Genomic DNA, 17,975 nt, shown 5'->3' on the forward strand with positions numbered 1-17,975 from the left:
TTAGCCACAACAACACAGGCGCTCTAACAGATGGATTATTGAACACGGTAACTTCTTTTTTTTTTTTTTAAACTTATACATAGAAGACATACAAGCCACATCACACACAAAAGATATTGGTTTTTAAGCTAAAATTTAGGAACTGAAGCACTTCAACATGTCATTTTGTTTTAAATCATAGAGGATGCATTGTTTTTTTCAATTATTTTAGGTGCCTATGAAATTTTCGTTCATCACTTTTACCTGTTCCTTGATGTCTTGTAACTGTTGCTGCAGCTTCTGTACATCTGCATTGACATTGGTGTTGTCTTTGTCTTTCTGCAAAACTGGAATGTTTCCACTTGCTGTAATTTAGAGAAAACAAAGATGTGATTATGCATCAATCTAACACAACAGAAATAATTCTTTCCAGCATACTAACTACAATTTTTCAATTATCTGAAATAACATTAGCCAAACATACTTGACAATCTAATTAAATTCACTACAACACCAATGCAGTTCAATTCATAAAGAACTTCTTTGAGTCTAGTGGCAATGCTTCTTTGACAAAGATTTCCTCAATAATGATGCTCAAAATGCCTGTAGCCCCTTAATGTTCTCAGAGTTCTAATTTGTTGGTGAAGTTCCTGCAGTAGGTTTTTGCACATGTAAAAAATAAAGCCAAATCCTTTCACATTTTAAAAATGTTTTATCTACACAGCTCATTCTATTTGGTGTTCAAAACTGCACGAGCATATTAGAAGTAATTTGTTCAAAATTTGAACAAGCTCATGTTAATAGTTCTGTTTTTGACTGATTCAGGAAGCACTGTTACTATAAGAAACAGAAAAAAAAAAAAGAGTATTTCAAATTACAAATTTTAGATTTTCAGTGCATTAAAAACCTGATTTCAAGGATTATTACATTTATCTATTTAGGAACAGTATGCTAAGAATGACCTAATATTCCAATTCCCATAAACTCAATTCAAACACTGTGTATCACACATACACAAACAGAATAAATACAAATAATTCACAGAAGTTATTGGGAGAAGTCACAAGAAGTTTAAAAACTAGTCAAAGCAGGAGATGTTAAACCAGACAATCTGTCATGAAAGTTGCTTGTACCTAGATGCAAGATATTTACCATTTCTTTATCAGTCAGAGTTCCAGAAGTAAAAAAAAAAAAAAAAAACACAACATTTATCTGCTCATGTGCACAATGATAAAGACTCTTCAGCTTTTGCTTCATAGGACATTAATACTGGTGTTACCATTGCATCTGCTGCTACCAATGCAGCAAGTAGTGAAAACAGCATACAGATACCTGGCTTAACACTGTTTTTATCAAACTTTTCTTTAGAAAGGAGAGGAAAGATTTAGCTCATTTAAAAGAACGAGAATAAGAAGCTGTTGGGGGAACGTGAAAGCGTATGGGTTCTGGAGTCACTCACAAATATCATCAGTGGTATCTTCTGTACCTTTCCCTCCGCAGCACATTATGAAAGGCACTCTTCGCTCAACCACTGCCCGGCATTGTACACATTTCTTCATCAAGCTTGCACAATCTGAGAGGACAGAAGAATAAATCAACTCTGAATCCTGCTATTTCTTTTTTTTTTTTTTTTTTTTTTTTTCTATCCATGAGCTTGTTTATTCACAGTAACTATATAGGAATGCCATAATAGATGCTTGTAATAAAAATAACAACTTGTGCTAATCTTCACACCATTTTCTGCAAATTACATCTATAAGCCATGTCTAGTTTGGGATTCAAAGTAAACCTATTCTGTTTATCTTCCTTTAACATATTTCAAGCAAGCAGGTTCCCCTTTCTCCAAATTGATGTTTATTCGACAAGAATTAGGTACGTTAAAAGAGGAAAATCACACACATTTGAGAGCAGAACTACCAAGAATGCTTTGATTACCTGCTTTTCCCTCTAGAACAAAGGATCTCACCTACTGTCCTAATATTCCAGAGGCAAACAGGTGTGGTTCCTTACTCGCAAAAGAATAAACCTATATCTTTTGATATAATCCTAGAAAGAGAGCTAATTCTTCTACAAAAGACAAAGGATTATGTTTCATAAATGCTGAGGAATCAATCTGTGAATCGAGTGGGTCCTATACACTACACAAAATTAAAGACTCTCATCCTGCTTGAACGTGATGTCCAGAAAATAAGCTGGAAACAATCTACGTCTGTTAAACCTTTTGCCATCCTTGTTACAGCTTAGACTTGGTGATGTGCATTTCACTGCTCAAATCCTTCACCACAGCAACCAATTCTTCTGCTGTCCTCTTCCTGGGAAACTCTCCAAAATAACTTCTCTCACCATCTTTCAACTGAAGACAGTGAAAGATGCCAGATCAGGAGAACTGTAAGGTCAGTGACTCAATGTCAGGTCTCTCAGCCACAAAAGAGGAAGAAACCAGACTTCTTTAGTGAGACCCAGTAAGTAATTCCTTATGGGAATGATTACCTTCCCTCTGAGGTACATCCTCAGCAACAAGGACTGCTCTTCTCTATGCAAATGGCCCTTCGACAAAACCCTGAAATGTCTGGTCTCAAGGTGGTGACTGCATTCTCATCCACATATTCTCAAAACAAACAAAGAAACAAGCTGGAGATCTCTTACGTCTTTTTTTTTTTGGCTACACAAGATAAATCAGAGTGAATCATAACTGGTGATCTTTACAAAGATATATGATGTGTCTTTTAGGGAAAAATATAGCCCTTATGTAAATCTGTAGATCAGTAATGAAGCATATTAAATATTTATTTACAATATTACTTTAAAACACCATTTGCACATCTGAATGCCCCATCCCCAAAAAAGCTGCAACAAAGCAACAGAATTAATTCTAATTACTTCACAAGCCTTAACAATATACAGCAGGTTTTTATAATCCCAGCAAGCCTACTCACAATTAAATAATTCATTTGGAAGAGCACTTGCTTTCTGAATTTTTGAACATTTGCAGTTTGCCCTCCAGTTATTACATTACCACACACCAAATAATCCCAAAATTCTGACCATCACATGAGTTTATCAAGTAAATTGGACCTGAAGTCAGATTGTCAATGAGCTTTTAGCGATCTGACTGAAAATGTTCTGGTTCAAAATTACTGCAAAAAGAACTTCCTGTCAAGATTACTTACTCTCACAAGCACACATGTGACCACAAGGCTGGAAGAGCACTGCTGCCTTTTTGTCTGAACATACTACACATTCTTCAATCTGTAAGGAACAAACACACATATGAGAAGTTTATCTCCTGCTCTCTACATTTATTCTTTGACAAGGCACATGGACTTTAAGAAGCTACACCTAGTGTTATTTTAACTAATTCAGCACCTCAAAATGCAACTTAAATGAGTCATCATACTGACTTCTAAGAATAGTTATTTACTGGCAACATTTATATGTTCAGTACACTGACAGGCACAGAGAAGCAACCAAGACAGTACATGTTTATTTTTCTTTATTCTTTTCTCCTTCTTTGTTCCATGATATATACTTAAATTCTCTTAGAAGAGACTTTTAGAGTAATTTGTTTTAATATTCTGGGCTAGGGTTTCTCAAGCTCTTTAATGTGATGAACTGTATATATAGTGTGACCATAGGCACCGTATACCACTCCATTCATACTGGCCTGGACTGCCTCTTCCAGTTCACAGAATTGCTGTCCAGGTTCACTAATGCCTTAACCTCACAGATGTGACCATAAGCTTTTACAAAAAATAGCATAAGAAAAGTATTGAACAGATATTCCACTCAGTCTAATTTAGCAAAAGGAATCAAAGAAAGGTTATCCACAAAGGTTAGCTTTCACCTGGGAAAGCTGATTTCCATAGATTAGCTAAAGCAGATGGATGAGTGGAAGTAGAATCCTTACTTCGCTGCTCTGAATCAGTGGCAGAACCTTTTCACTGACCATAAAGAAAGTCTAGAGAAAAGGAGCTCACACTATGTTAACATTTGGGCTTTTAAAATGTTCATGGCAGAACAGTGAACACTATAAGAATAAGAGAGTGAATAGTAAAACCAGTACAAGTTCGTATTTACAATTCCTATATTTACTCTGAGGCAGAGAAAAAAAATACCACAGAAGTGGACTAGTCAAATGCGTTTGGAAAAAGATAAAAATAATAGAATGGACTTTGTACAGATCAGAAAACCTGTGTGTGGAACATTAGATTATTTTATTTTTTAAAAAGCAGCCAAATAGCAACAGAAGGACAAGACTTGGCAGTTATAGGGAATAAAAGAATACTCAAACAGAAAAGCAATGAGGATGCACCCATAAAGTCACAAATATTTGGCAGCAACTATTTGAGAAACCTGAGGACTTTACTGCTGTTAGTTCCCCAAAAGAGGGTGCAACTATTTGATACTCTCGAGGAAGAAAGATGGCATAATGAAATTCATGACTCCAAAGAAAGAGAAGGTGAAAGCAGAATGTAATTATTAACTTCAAAAACAAGCACATACTAACTAACTCAGGGTACAAAGCATCCACAGGTGCCTGTATTAGTAACTCTGAGGACCTGAACAATAAAGACATTGAAATGTGGGGAGAGAATGAGGGGCAGGTAGGACATGAATATAGGCAAACACAAAAGAGTAACACACAATTTTGGGACAAGACATCATTACAATGCAAAATTAATTCCATCCGGTGAGACACCTGTAAGGCAAAATACTGCTGAAAATATACTACACTTTTCCTTGACCTCTTCTTTTTTTTTAACTTTTCCATTAAAAGCAGAAAGAGAACCAATAAACTTTGGAAGTTTTTACCTTTGTCCTAGACTGAACTTGTTCTTTACAGATGAGGCATTTTTTCACCCGTGGTGAGCACAGAGAACACGTGGCAATGTGTCCACATGGGCCGAACAGGGTATCTCTCTTCATGTCTGAACACACCATACATTCTTCTAAGGTTTCAGAATCATTGTTGATCATAGACGGACTTCGGGATCCAACCTGACCACTACAAAGAAACTTTGCAGTCAAACTTACTTCTAAGAATTTTTTAAAACTCTTAATTTAAAATGCACATCAATTGGCTGTTTATCTATATGTTCCTATGTGTTCAGGCATCAGTGTATTATCATAAAGCAATCCAAACGGCATTTTCCCAAATGTACAGTTGGCACCAGAGTGCAAGGTCACACATTCAATTAAGACATTGAACAGGAACAGGCCACACAAGTTAGAACAGCATCTCGTGAACGTAAAAAACTCTTCCCTCCCATCCCAAGAGTTTACTTTATTAATAGAGACATAACCTGCAGCTTCATAACTGCACAGCATAACACCTTAATCTTGAATATACTTCCAATACTTTGCAAATGACAGGCTTGTAAAAGAATCCCCAAACTCCGTCAGTGAATTAATTCTCCCCGGATCTCCATTCTGTGCTGCTGCTGGCCCAGCAGAGGGAGTGCGTGGTGAACCCAACCAGCTCAGATCTACAGCCCTCACAAGCCCATAAAAGGTGGCGAGAAAGAAGAACAGCGGCAGGGATGAGGCTGAGACAGATGGACAGACACATAGAGACTCCTGAAGAAAAAAAGCACCTTACAGACCAGGGGAGCAGTCTCTATTCACGACATGTCGAAAGTACATTTTTTATTTCCATACAGGAATTAAGGACGAGAATCGTGAAAGCCCATGGTGCGAACACAACTAGGGCAAGTAGTAAGCTGAAATTTCTCACTTTGCATGCACTTGATAACAGGACATTTCACTGAAATTATAATTCCTAGAGAATTGCTTCCGAGACGTCAGGCCTACCCCTTCCTTGTCTTTTTTAGATAATCATACAATCATTCACATTGACAGGCACTCAGGAGGTCACCTGCTCAAAGCAGGGTCAATGCTGAATTCATACCAGGTTATACCAGGCTTTGCCCATTCCAGTCTTCAAAACTTGCACAGAGAGAGATTTCACAGCCTCCCTGGGCAACCTGTCTCAATGCTTATTCTTTCAGTGATTTCCCTCCCACCCCCTTTTCTGGGACACTTTGAAGTTCTACCAGCCTCTACCTGCATGTTGCCACCTTCCCATTCCCCTCCCTCCCATATTAACTTGTATGAAAGTCCTGTAAGACTTGCCTCAGTTTCAGCTAATGTATTTGTATACAGCATTCAATGTACCATAAAAAGAATTATTTGAAAGTCAAGAAGCAGCTTGCATGTTTTAACACTGTTTCTAATAAAGGTACAATGTTATAAATTCATTGGTTAATCTATAGAAAGCAGAGATTTGGAGACGGCGTATTTGATGAATATACAAACCTGACTTTTTCTTTGTGACATTTAGCCAGTGCTTTGCAGAGACTAGGATCAGGGCAGAGATCGAGAGGAGACTGACCCTTCTTATTACGAATGCTGAGGTCAGCTCCGTTGGCTGCCAGGAAGCAGGCAATAGACGCTGCACTCTTCTTCTCTGCTCCCTGAGTGCCAAGTCCCATTATTAACTGAAAGAAAACAAATACGTAAGCAACTTGAGAGACTCTCTAAACAGCGAGGAATAGTCTGGCTAAAGGAAAATGACATGCGTACATGCACATACACACAGAAATACCTATAAAACTGTAAGCCCAAGGAAGCATCTTTAGAACTAAAAACCAGAACAATTGTATGATTGCTTAATTCTGAGTCAGTTATACTCAACTTTCCTTTAAGGAACTAATATTCAGCAAGGAATAGGTCAGCTACTGAAGTACTCAGTCTCCTGTAGACCTATGCTCACTTGTGAAGTGGCTATCCTTAGATATACGCACTGTAAAGGGCAGAGTCCCAGTGGGTGTATTCGGAAGACAGACAAAATTTACCGAAATTGCTGAGGTCAGACAAAATGCTACCACTACCACACTTAGACTGAAACATAGCTGGGCGGAGAAATGAATGCACATTTACTCCTAGTCTAGCCCAAGAAAGACTTTATTTCAGTTGCTTTCTCAGCCTGGAGGGATTTAAACTCACATACCTGTCCTGCCCTAATCATGTAACGCTCCCTTGCCTTTTTAGAGCTATTACTGTATTTCTGTATTAGTGTATCTATTACGCATGATTCACAGAGTCAGGTAGAAAAATGACGAGAGAAGGCTCACTACCGCAGTCCAGCAAGGAGAGGATTCACCTGCTCTGGAGCATTCTGGGCTTGCTCCAATAATTTTTTGTATTAAAGCCTGATTAATAAAATGCATAAGTATTATATAACGCAGACTACATATCACATGAAACTGCCGGCACCACTAAGAATCCCTCAAACTACACTAGATATATCCAAAGGAACAGCTTGGTCACAGCTGGGACAGCTCCAATTCAAAGAGTTTTAAGTGCTGAATTCCAAAATTTTAAAGGCTTTGATACTAGGATAGAGGCAAGATTTTGTATGCACTTATTTTCCATTAATTAAGTGCCCAACTTGACTGATGTACACCTTTCTATGCCAGTTCCAGTTTGCAGAGTCTACCCCTGCAGCTGGTCTTCTAAAAGCTGGGTGTCAAGCATCATCCCTAAAAATTAAGTAATTTTGGCTGGATTAACCACCATTTTGTATTTAAAGAACTAGATGTGCTATTTTAGACACAACAGCATAAAGGAATAAATTTAAAACATCAGACACCTGTCACTGCAGCCTTAAAGGCCGCATACCTTGAAGTCTGAACTACAAAGAAAACAGTTTTCAAAACCTTTCTAGTTATTTCCCCCATGCCTCAGAGGGAACTTGTGAAGAAAAAGGCTTGGTTTCGGTCCATGTCTTGCAGCACATGAAGTATGTATTAGAAGTCTTTACCCTGCCTTGATAACTGCAAGATTATCCCCATCAAACAGCCACCCAGTTTTCTAGGGAAGCAATTGTTTTAAACCTCAGCCTATAAGTTTTTTTCTAGTTACGAGTTCTTATATCAGTAAGTATTACTGAGATGCTACAAAGCCCTTGAAGGTCACTTCATGAGTTCAGAGAGACCCATGGTCCTGCATTCTTCTCTATAACCAGGTAAGAAAAGTACAGCTTGAAAGATTTCATACCAGGAAAAATACCAAGTTATGGACGGAAATTATTTTGTGGTGTTCAGATTACAGAACATTTTTGTTTATATATTCAGACCATTCGTCTGCACCACAATTAGAGCTGGATGAAGTGAAGCAGAGATTTTATCTAGCTTCAGTCTGGGTACTTTGGACCATGTTGGTAATCCAGACAAGGCAGCACAACACCCAGCAAAAGCTGATTTGCTCTGAGGCTGGCAGAATAGGCATTTTTTTGAAGGCATGCCTACACTGAAGAATTTGCTGTAGTCCTTTCCACCTGGCTGGGACAAGAGTTCTCCTACCATCCAAACTTGCACCTTATGGGCTCTGAAAGGAACAGCTATTGTGTCTCCAAGAGAAAAATCAAACAACTAACGGGACAGTTTGCTTCACTTGGTGTGGATATGTAACTACGCCAAGACTGGCTCCTCCACCTGGAACAGTCATCAACATTATTCAAGAAAAGCTTGAGTCCTAAAATGCCTCTGCACTCTGTACACTTTGAAAACACCAGGACAATATTGCATTCCATGACACTCCTGTGGTATTCTGCAACATTTCAAGCACATAGAATTAAAAAAAAAAAAAAAAACAACAAAAAAAAAACACAAACAATGAGCCACGCACAAAAAATAAACATTATATATATATATAATATATTTTATATATATATCTATAAAATACATATATATATAAAATACAGGGCCTAGTATGGCCTAGTAAGCCTCCTGTGGAGCATGCTGGCCCCAAGATGTGCCAACACGAGCCAGGTGCAGCCAATTCACCTGCGAGGGAGAAGCCTCAGTGTAACCCACAAGAACAGTATAAATAACATCTAAGTAACTGTAATTACTGAGCTGTCTTTGAAACTGTAAACACCTAACTCACTTCCATTAAAGTTTCTTTAGCTTAAAGTTAGGATTTAGGCGGTGGCATCATTTTGAATCTTAAAAGCATTTTAAAGGTTTGAAAGTTGCCTATATTAAAATAAATTACACTAAATGAGCCTGGGGAATAATACATTTATTTAAAATAAAAAGTACCCTAGACCAAGGAACACTCCAACTGTAATGAAGCAATTGAAATGACTTTTTTTGTGGTGGTTGGGACTGTACTTCAGAAAATTTCTCTTCCTCCCAGCTGTACAATCATTGCAATGTACTGGATGAAAAACTTCAAAACTTTATTTAAAGAGATGGGGTTCACTGCTCACAGCACTTGAACACAGAAATGTCTTTCAGATTGATACCTGAAATGTGTAGGGCTTTGTGTACTATCAAGATTGTTCACTACATGCATTTTAAGTAGTCTATCAAAAACAGCTGAAGAAACCTGAAAAAAAATTGTCTTGGTTATTACAATAGCTGAATGTTGACATCCAGAAGAACTACTAAAAATCAATGTTTAAGACCTCATTCCATATAATTCCACTTCTGAAATAAGTTCACGAGATCAGGAAAAGTTTGTTCCCTATTTTAAGCCACGCTCAAAGCAAAAAGTAACAAATGGTAGAATTTCAATGAAGTTGCTGTCCAACCAACTTTATCAAATATGAAAAGCATCCAAAATCCTGCAAGTAAAATTTCTGTTATTTTTCAGTTTATTCAAATGAAAAAAAAAAAAAAAACTGTTGAAATACTATACTATGAAGAGGCACCCTAGGGAGTTCAATAGGTTTGTATTTTCAAGACAGCATTCCAAAGTTAATTAAAATTTAGCCAAGCAAAAATGAGCTCTAAAGTACTAAAGATTCACGTTTCAGATTTGCTATCACATAGACTAAAGGAATCTGAGGTTTTCCAATCTTTAAAGGAATTCATACAAATTAATCAAAAAAATACATATTCCATCAATTTAACTTAAGTAGTCATATCCAGAAAAAGAAAGTCTGTTTCCCACAGTAAATTATTAATCCTATTTATCCTCCTTTTTTGTTGTGGTGTCTTCCCCCTGCTGTTTTTGCTAGCTTTTGGTTGGTTGTTTTTTGTTTGTTTGCTTTTTTAAATTATTTCAATAGAAATAAACTGAAAGTGTAATTATTTTTCTTTTAAACCCAGGATATAGCTCAAAAGTGAAAGAGGAAAAAAAAACCCAACTTATTCTATGAAACATAAAATCCTCCAAAACTGAAATTTAAAGAGCTGGTAGAAGAAAACCCATTTCTTGTGTTAAAAAAAACTCAAAACATAACAACTCTAGATTCATCATGGATTTCACTAATGAGATGAGCAACACAGAAACTTATTTATGAAATACTGAATCAGAGAAAAAGTATTTCTCTCCTGTTCATTCATTTAACAATTAAATACATGCACACAAATTATTTTAGCCACCTCTCACAGGGTCCATTTCAGATCATGGAAACAGCTGCGCTGTAATTGCTTTCTTCCTCTCACTTAAAAGGACACAAGCATTTTCTTATATATGTCAATCACATTTAATCTGTTTGCATAGTTTATTCCAGTGTATTTCAGTGAGTTAATTCAGTAACCTGTTCGAAAAACATTTGTTGTACAGTGGAATTACTGTTTTGAACAAAGGCTTTTTAATAAAGTTGGGGGGAGTTTTTTAAATACAATACAAAACTTAACACCCGCAGATAAATTAGAAAAAAATATTATCACACCGGTAACTATAGATTCAACAAATCTGATCCACTGTTATGTTGTGACTCTTTAATATTTAAATAAAAAAAATTGTTGTTTGCTATTTACAGTCCTAATCACTCCAGAATTTTATTTCTCCTTTGCCTTTCAGCATATAGTGTTTACACAGCTCTTTGGCTGTGAGTGTTTCTTTTTTCAATAAAACATTTTGACCTTTATTACCTGGAGTTTCTTTGACTATTTCCTTACTACAGAACAATTTCTGAAATGAACTCTGTCAGAAAGATACATAATAATAAAGATATAAAGATTAAGAATGCCTTGTTTTAACAGAATAATTTTTCAGACTGTTATAGAAGCAGCTAAACAATTAAAGCTACAAAGAAATGCAAGACGTTGAATGACAGAAAACATAATTCTAGTCTTATTCTGTACTGTAATACTGTTTATTTCTCTTTCCTAAAAGGCCACTTCTTGATTTTTTGGCAGCCACACATGTTCACTATGGAAGACAGATCTTAGGAACATTTTGAACTTAATAACCCATATTTTTCTTTAACAAAGGCAATGACTACATGTGAAAAGCCACTTAGAACAACATGATTTCTGTCTACGCTGCAGTCTAATGCAGAATGTCTACATAAACTCATGCTCCCAAAAAACAGTTCAACAGTACAGAACCAGACAAACTAGACAAATAAAGAGACAAAGTTAGAGTAAAGAAAAAAAAAGAATAAATAAATGCATTTTATTTACTGTGTTCTTTGATGGCTCCCAAGCAGTATCTACCTTGCCCACATCTTGCATGTCTTGGAGCTGGCGAAGCTGTGACAGGGTATGATGTCTCAGGGCTTCATGCAGGGGAGTATCCCCATCTTTATCCTGAATATCCAGCTTAGCACCTGCACGGACTAAGAGCTGAAAAGAGAGAGAACCCAGTTTAAAACTCAAAAAACCCTATTTATTCCTTTTAAAACTCATTTCAGTGAAACTACAGCTTAGGATGCTCTAGGAGGTTGAAAAGGGTTATTCTTTTATCTTGCTATAATTCATAGCTGAGTTTATTTACATTTATTTTCTATACTTAGAGCTCAGACCTCAACTAACACATTTACCTCTTTCAAATATCAAGCTTATTTCAGCAGAAGCCTAATGCTTGTCTGTGCTCTGAGGGAACACAACAAGAGATTATGTTGTAGAAGATTCTTTCTACTGTTCAAAACCTTTAAACCTTATAAGACAGCCTGTAAGCGACGTTAACTACTACAGCAATGTATCACAAACAGAACAAGTGGGCAATGCTTTAGATAGGTGTATTTTCTTTACTATTAGGTTTCAGTCACCTCAAAAGTCACCACTTTCACACCACGCTAAACTTTACAACTTAGTTTACAATGTCGTCCTATTAGCAAAGTGGTTAAGCATGTACTCAGGTTTACAATTATCCAGCAAAAGACAGAAAAACCACTGACACTATTAAATACCATCTCAGAACATTTTGGAAAGTAATGAACTCGACTTTAAGGCTAATTTTAGACCCAAATTCCAGGTCACACAACACGAAAGCAAGCACAGGGCTGCGCAGGCCCTCCTATTCATACTGCCTTTGCAGCCAGGCCTCCCATAATTCAATGCACCAGAACCTCCTTAAATATGCTATTAAACAGAACAAATCGACACATGCTGACTAATAACAATTGCCCCAAAAAATTAAACCCTGTCATTGTTGCGGTGCAGAAACATGTAGATAGCAGCTGAAGTTTTAATTGCAGTTTTGAGCAAAATTTTGATGCTTTGCAAAATTTGGATTAGCAGCAGAGACAACAGGCACAGCCTAGAAAGAGGAATACATGAAGGGGGATCTTCCCTCTTCAGGACCCGCACGTTTGCAACGATCTCAGCCTCTCAGAACCAAAGAATCTCAGACTCTAGAAAAGGCTAAAAGGAAAATAGCTTAAAAGGAATTCAGAACTTAATTTTCAAGGAAATACCTGCCTGTATTTGACTGCAGCTTACCATTTTCACCAACCTTCTCTTCCACAAGTGAAACCAAGGAAACCAGCTAATAGTTGCAATGGTCTCCCCGAAACTACTTATGCTCGCTAAATGGACTTATTCTGACCAAATTTTTCTTTCTCATATTTATATCTTGTGTCTGCCACTAGCTATTTACTGCTGAAGAGTTTCTCCAGGAAGAAAATCTATAAGAGAACTATTTTCAGGGCAACCTGGGAATCCTTGGCTACCATGTAAATTCAAAGCCTTTGCAGAAGTTAAAAAAAAAAAAAAATATATATATATACATATATATATACATATATATATATATATATATAAAAGGCAAACCAGCACCCTCTGTCACGGCAGCAGGGCTTTTAAAAGAACCCTGCTACCTTTGACCACTATTCCACAGATGCCTGAGGGTACAACCCAGCCCTGGAAGGTACCCAATAGGAATTAATTTTGAAATAGGGAGCCAACATGTTCTTTGCATGGTTGCATGAGTTATTTTAGGACTTCTCAAAGTTAATCCAACTCTGAAGTAGGGATACTCTACAGGGTCATTCACTCAAACATTCTCGGATACAAGCACGTCAGCCCAGTGCACATACTAGTTCTTCCTGCTCACCTGCCACACATTAGTTGTATATTCTCAGGTACCCTGTCAGCTCCAGAGGAACACAAGAGCTCATCAAATAAAGCTGCCAAACAGCTTGCAGGATGCAAGTGACACTGACTCCAGGAAACCATTCTTTAGGTAGCAAGCAGTTCCAGATATAGGGCCATATCACATGTTTCACTGTAATGGGATCACATCCACTTGCAGATGGAGAAATCTTACAGCAAAATAATGCTGAACAGAACCAAAGATATAGGTCTGTGTAAGGGGTACATTTCTCTGTAGGTCTGAATAAGAGACAGTTTTTAATATAATATGACTCTCACTCTACAAATTTAAAAAAATTATACATAGGGCCAAGGCCAGGTTGATGGCCAGTCACTTACAGGGAACATGCACAGGAGTGTTCCCTCCGAGCTTCAACTAGCCTCATGCTAGCAATGCAAACACTGAGTTATACAGGTCCCATATGGACAGTGCACACAGGACAGAATGGGCAGCCAGACCCCTGTGTCCTCTGCCAGTAACAAACTTTTGCTAAACTGAAGTATTAACTTGTGCAACTGTGCAAGCAGAAAACTGAAAAAGCGTTACTTTCACCAGTAAGGTACTTCTGCTACTGCTTATAGCTCTCCCAAGCTAAGAACAGGGGAAGTCACCCAGTCAGAAGACTGAGTAGTTAAACTCATAAAAAGATGTTTCACTTAGCTAGAATTTGGAAAAGCTATGAGCAAGAATAATTACTCATACAGCAAGAGGCATCAAAAGTGCTATGTGAAGGTCCCATTACAGGACCACAAGACTCAGATGAGTAACAGAGGAACATATTCTCCCTTACTCCACAAGGAGGGATGATGGAATTGGCAACCGCATAGAGGAAACCATAATGCACATGTACAAAAATTCAGCATTCCTGAAACATCCTTCACATTGCAAACTGACCTTCTGTACAAGTTGGTAGGTTTCTGAATTGGTCAAAATTAATAATAAAAACATTCAATGGCCACGTGTCATTAAATTATTTTTTAAATGGTCACGTACTACCCCCGTCTTAACAGCTACAATCAGCTTGAGTCAAGTACCATTAACCGTATGGCTTATGGCAAATAAGATACTTACCCTAACAATTTGTGTATGCTGTCGTTCAACGGCAAGGTGCAGAGCAGTTTGCTGGTTAACATTCTGGATATCCAGGTTGGCATTGCCCTGAAAGATATTCAAAGCATTAGAGCGTTATCATTCCAGCAATTCACCTAAGTGCAAGGCAGTGCCTTAGGGCACTGAATACAACCTTGAATATGATTCCTAGTTTGGAGATTTGAGAGCAGAAGTGATTAATTATTCACTGTACAGATGTTAATCTGTTGAATCTAAACTAGGTATCAAATTTTTCAGTCCCTCTGCACCACTAGGCCATTGTAATGATCTCAAAGGCGATTTTGACCTTTAGAGCTCACCACATGCCCTTTCCTGCTCCATTGCTTCCGCATTGCGATTGCAGACATACAGCAGCAACTTATTTTCACATCAGATGGTTAACTGAAGTGTGACATTTAAATCTACCCGAGAAGAGTCCTACCTGATGCACCAAAAGTTCAGCCACTTCCACATGATTATTGAGAGCTGCCAGATGCAAAGCGGTGTAACCATCATCTTTTTTCTCATCAACAATCCAGGGTCGTGGTAACTTGGACAGCAGTACACGCATTGCACTGAAATAAACATGCAGAGATGGCATAAATGCACACATAATGTACTCATTAAATGACAACAGGACAACAGTAAAACAATATTAATTCTCAGAACTACAAAGTAGTAGTAGCTAAAATAACATTAGTATTTTTTCAAAAAGAGAAAGTGGGTGAAAAGCTACACCGACAGTTCCAAAGCATAACAATTTAATCTTCAGTTCCTTCTAGTTAAAGTACTCAAACCATACAATACCCAGGGCAGAGTGTGGCAATCAGACTTTTCCAGAAGAATTTTATCCAGCAGTAAAAATTACCTTATAAAAATTATTCACACAAGTTCTGAAACAAAGACAACAGAAGTTGATCTCCCTCAAATTCCCTATAGTATCCTTAATTATTTAATGAACATGTCCCATTACATTAGATTTCTTTAAAATCATCACTTTATAAACTGATGTCATGGGCTGTAACAGATAAGACTTTCAGTTTCTGACATAAAACTGGAGTTAGACCTCTTAGGCACAGACAAAATAAATGCTGAAACTGTAAACTGAATATTAGTGGAATATTTTCATAACAGATAGTGGCTGAGTGTAACATATCAAAGCAGTGTCTAGTACTCCACCCCACTTCTGAATGTGCTTACCAAGATACCTACCAAAGGAAGGTGATTTTTTATTTTACACCTCAAATTCAAGGGTAGGGAAAAGCAATTCTGTTACTAGAGTATTAAGAGAGACGAAAATCCATAAAGTCCAAGGACAGCAGTGTTAAGGGTATTAATAACACAATGCTAGATAAACAAATTGCTCAATCTTGTTTTCTTGCAGAAATACTCTTCTTAAGTTCATGTGCCTTCACTTAGCTTTTGGAATAGGCAAGTAACCGAACATAATTCCTTTACTGTCTTTATTGACAGTACATGCAGCTCCCTTATGACAGCTCCTCAGAGACAAACAGAAAACCAGAAACGCCTATAGTCTTGTGCCAGGAAATCTCTTCTGTCATCTGATCTTTCCCTACCATTGAAGGATGATTCTAGTTACAGGAAAAACAGAGCTTCTTCACAAAATTCAAACTTCAAAATCCAAGCTAACAGCTAATACAAGAGGAACCACTTGAGTCACAGAATGCCTTGTAAGGCAGATACAGTAATTGAAGTAAGCAGTTCTTCATTAGCCACCTGATACTGAAAATGTGGGATCTCAATAAGCCTCAGAAATATACTTATAAAATGAGCCTCTCAGCTTTTACTTAAAAATATTCTCAACAGACAGCAATAAGATGACTGTGCTATCAAGTAATAACTGAATTCCTAATTCACTCCAATAATCTGTCACCTTGAACGTCCACATCGTGTAAGTGCTATTCATTCCTAAGCTCTCTTTTAGAGTAACCCAACAAGTTTCCTATTTAAAAAAAAAACAAAACAAAAAACAAAAAAACAACAAAAACTACAAAACAAACAAAACAACAACAACAACAACAATCCACGAAACCCCCAAACCATGCCATCCTGTGTCTCTGGGGACAGCTGACTCCAATGAGCCTGCCTGAAAAGCAGAAGAGTCTCTGAGGTAGACTACTATAGCATTAAGAAAGTGCACTCCGTTTCACCTAATGCTTGGATGCTATCCCAACAGAACCTGACTCCTTAGCATCTCCATGCTCTCCTGCTACTGCACTGATAATGCAACATCAACCCTCAGTTTCACGCTTAATACACCACCCTGGCAGTTGCAGGATAACAGTCACTTTTTTCCCCAGATTCAGAGTCTGGAGGAAGCACAACTAAGCAACAGGCCCACAGGAGACCCATGACCAACTGCTGGAGCATCCACAGCCAGGCTGCTCTGGAGGTTTGTCCTCCGCAGAGTGGACATAAGCACTTGGCCAGGAACCAAGTCGATTCTGCAGTGTGTGGGTTATCTCAGTCTTTTTAGAATCCATCATCATCACAGCTTTCTTGAGGTAAGCAAAAAAGTAAGAAGCCATTCTCAAAGTCTTCAGATTTTTAGTTCTCCTAGCAGGACTAAGCTTCTTAACTTCCTAATCACTTTTAACACAGTAAACTAAGACAACAACACTTAACAGATTGTACATTGTTCATTGTGAACCACTGCGAAGCTTCTATTCATAACACCTTCTACAGCTCTGTCCTGTGCTAGGAAAAAAAACACTAGAATATCTGAAAAAAAAAAAAAAAATAAAAACAAACACCAACATGAATTCTTTGAGAGATTAATTTATGCAGTAGTTTCCAAAATTAAGGATATAACTTAGTAAAATGCAAGTTATGAAATGTTGCAAAATAAACATATATTAGTTGCATTGATAAACATAATAATGAAATTATGTATTTTCAAACCTAGTACATAAACATGTCCCTGTTTTCCAGCATCAGAACTGTTTCTAGCTACCACAGAAAGGGAGCAAGTCCTATCTGGACTGTACCTGTCACACCAGCATCAGCTCTTCAGCCAGCTGGGCTGATGCAGAGAACACCTCAGGAGCACACGATACCTGCAGCACAACAAGCTGCTCTATTTTCTACAGCAGCTTCCCACAGGGTATCATGTCATGTAAGCTCTTGATCTTCACCTACCCAGCTCAGGGCTTCTGAAGATGCCATAAGGCTCTAGAGTATCTGCTGCGGATCATTTAAAAAGCACAACAAATATTACCTGAAAATTTCTTGTGACTGACAGAAGCAATACAACCACTGTGACCGACAAGTAAAAGGTGAGACAACAATGACCTAATGAAAAACCCAAGGTCAAGACAGTTGTTTTACAGCTGCAACTACAACTTGAGAAACGCTATGGGAAGGCACCAACACTCAAATGTGCATTTCTCTAATTATAGCCAGCTTGTCTCCAACAAGGAGCCGTCCTAACCAATTCAGATGATATATTATGTTCTTCAGTAAGGAAGTAGGGAAACCACCAGAAAATAAAATTTAAAGTACATTCACACACCTTAACAGATGCACTGAGAAGCGAATATACTTCAGAAATA

General features: G+C 37.6%; 1 protein-coding gene across 3 annotated transcripts in view; it reads right to left on the bottom strand.

Moving 5' to 3' along the window:
- MIB1 (MIB E3 ubiquitin protein ligase 1) overlaps nucleotides 1-17,975 on the bottom strand; it is a 79,729-nt gene that overhangs the window by 11,240 nt on the left and 50,514 nt on the right. Inside the window, exons 13-20 of one of the 3 annotated variants that reach the window (XM_082044386.1) lie at nucleotides 14,846-14,978; nucleotides 14,386-14,472; nucleotides 11,436-11,564; nucleotides 6,295-6,476; nucleotides 4,792-4,984; nucleotides 3,150-3,228; nucleotides 1,439-1,552; nucleotides 244-344 (exon numbers count right to left, since the gene is read on the bottom strand). In XM_082044386.1, the coding sequence (XP_081900512.1) occupies nucleotides 244-344; nucleotides 1,439-1,552; nucleotides 3,150-3,228; nucleotides 4,792-4,984; nucleotides 6,295-6,476; nucleotides 11,436-11,564; nucleotides 14,386-14,472; nucleotides 14,846-14,978 (1,018 nt within the window). Of the gene's footprint in view, nucleotides 1-243; nucleotides 345-1,438; nucleotides 1,553-3,149; nucleotides 3,229-4,791; nucleotides 4,985-6,294; nucleotides 6,477-11,402; nucleotides 11,565-14,385; nucleotides 14,473-14,845; nucleotides 14,979-17,975 lie in introns of all 3 variants that reach the window. The other 2 variants (XM_082044385.1, XM_082044384.1) reach the window with 2 other exon arrangements.

This window comes from Streptopelia decaocto (genome assembly GCF_964273445.1).
Source record: "Streptopelia decaocto genome assembly, chromosome: 2".
Lineage (NCBI taxonomy): Eukaryota > Metazoa > Chordata > Aves > Columbiformes > Columbidae > Streptopelia > Streptopelia decaocto.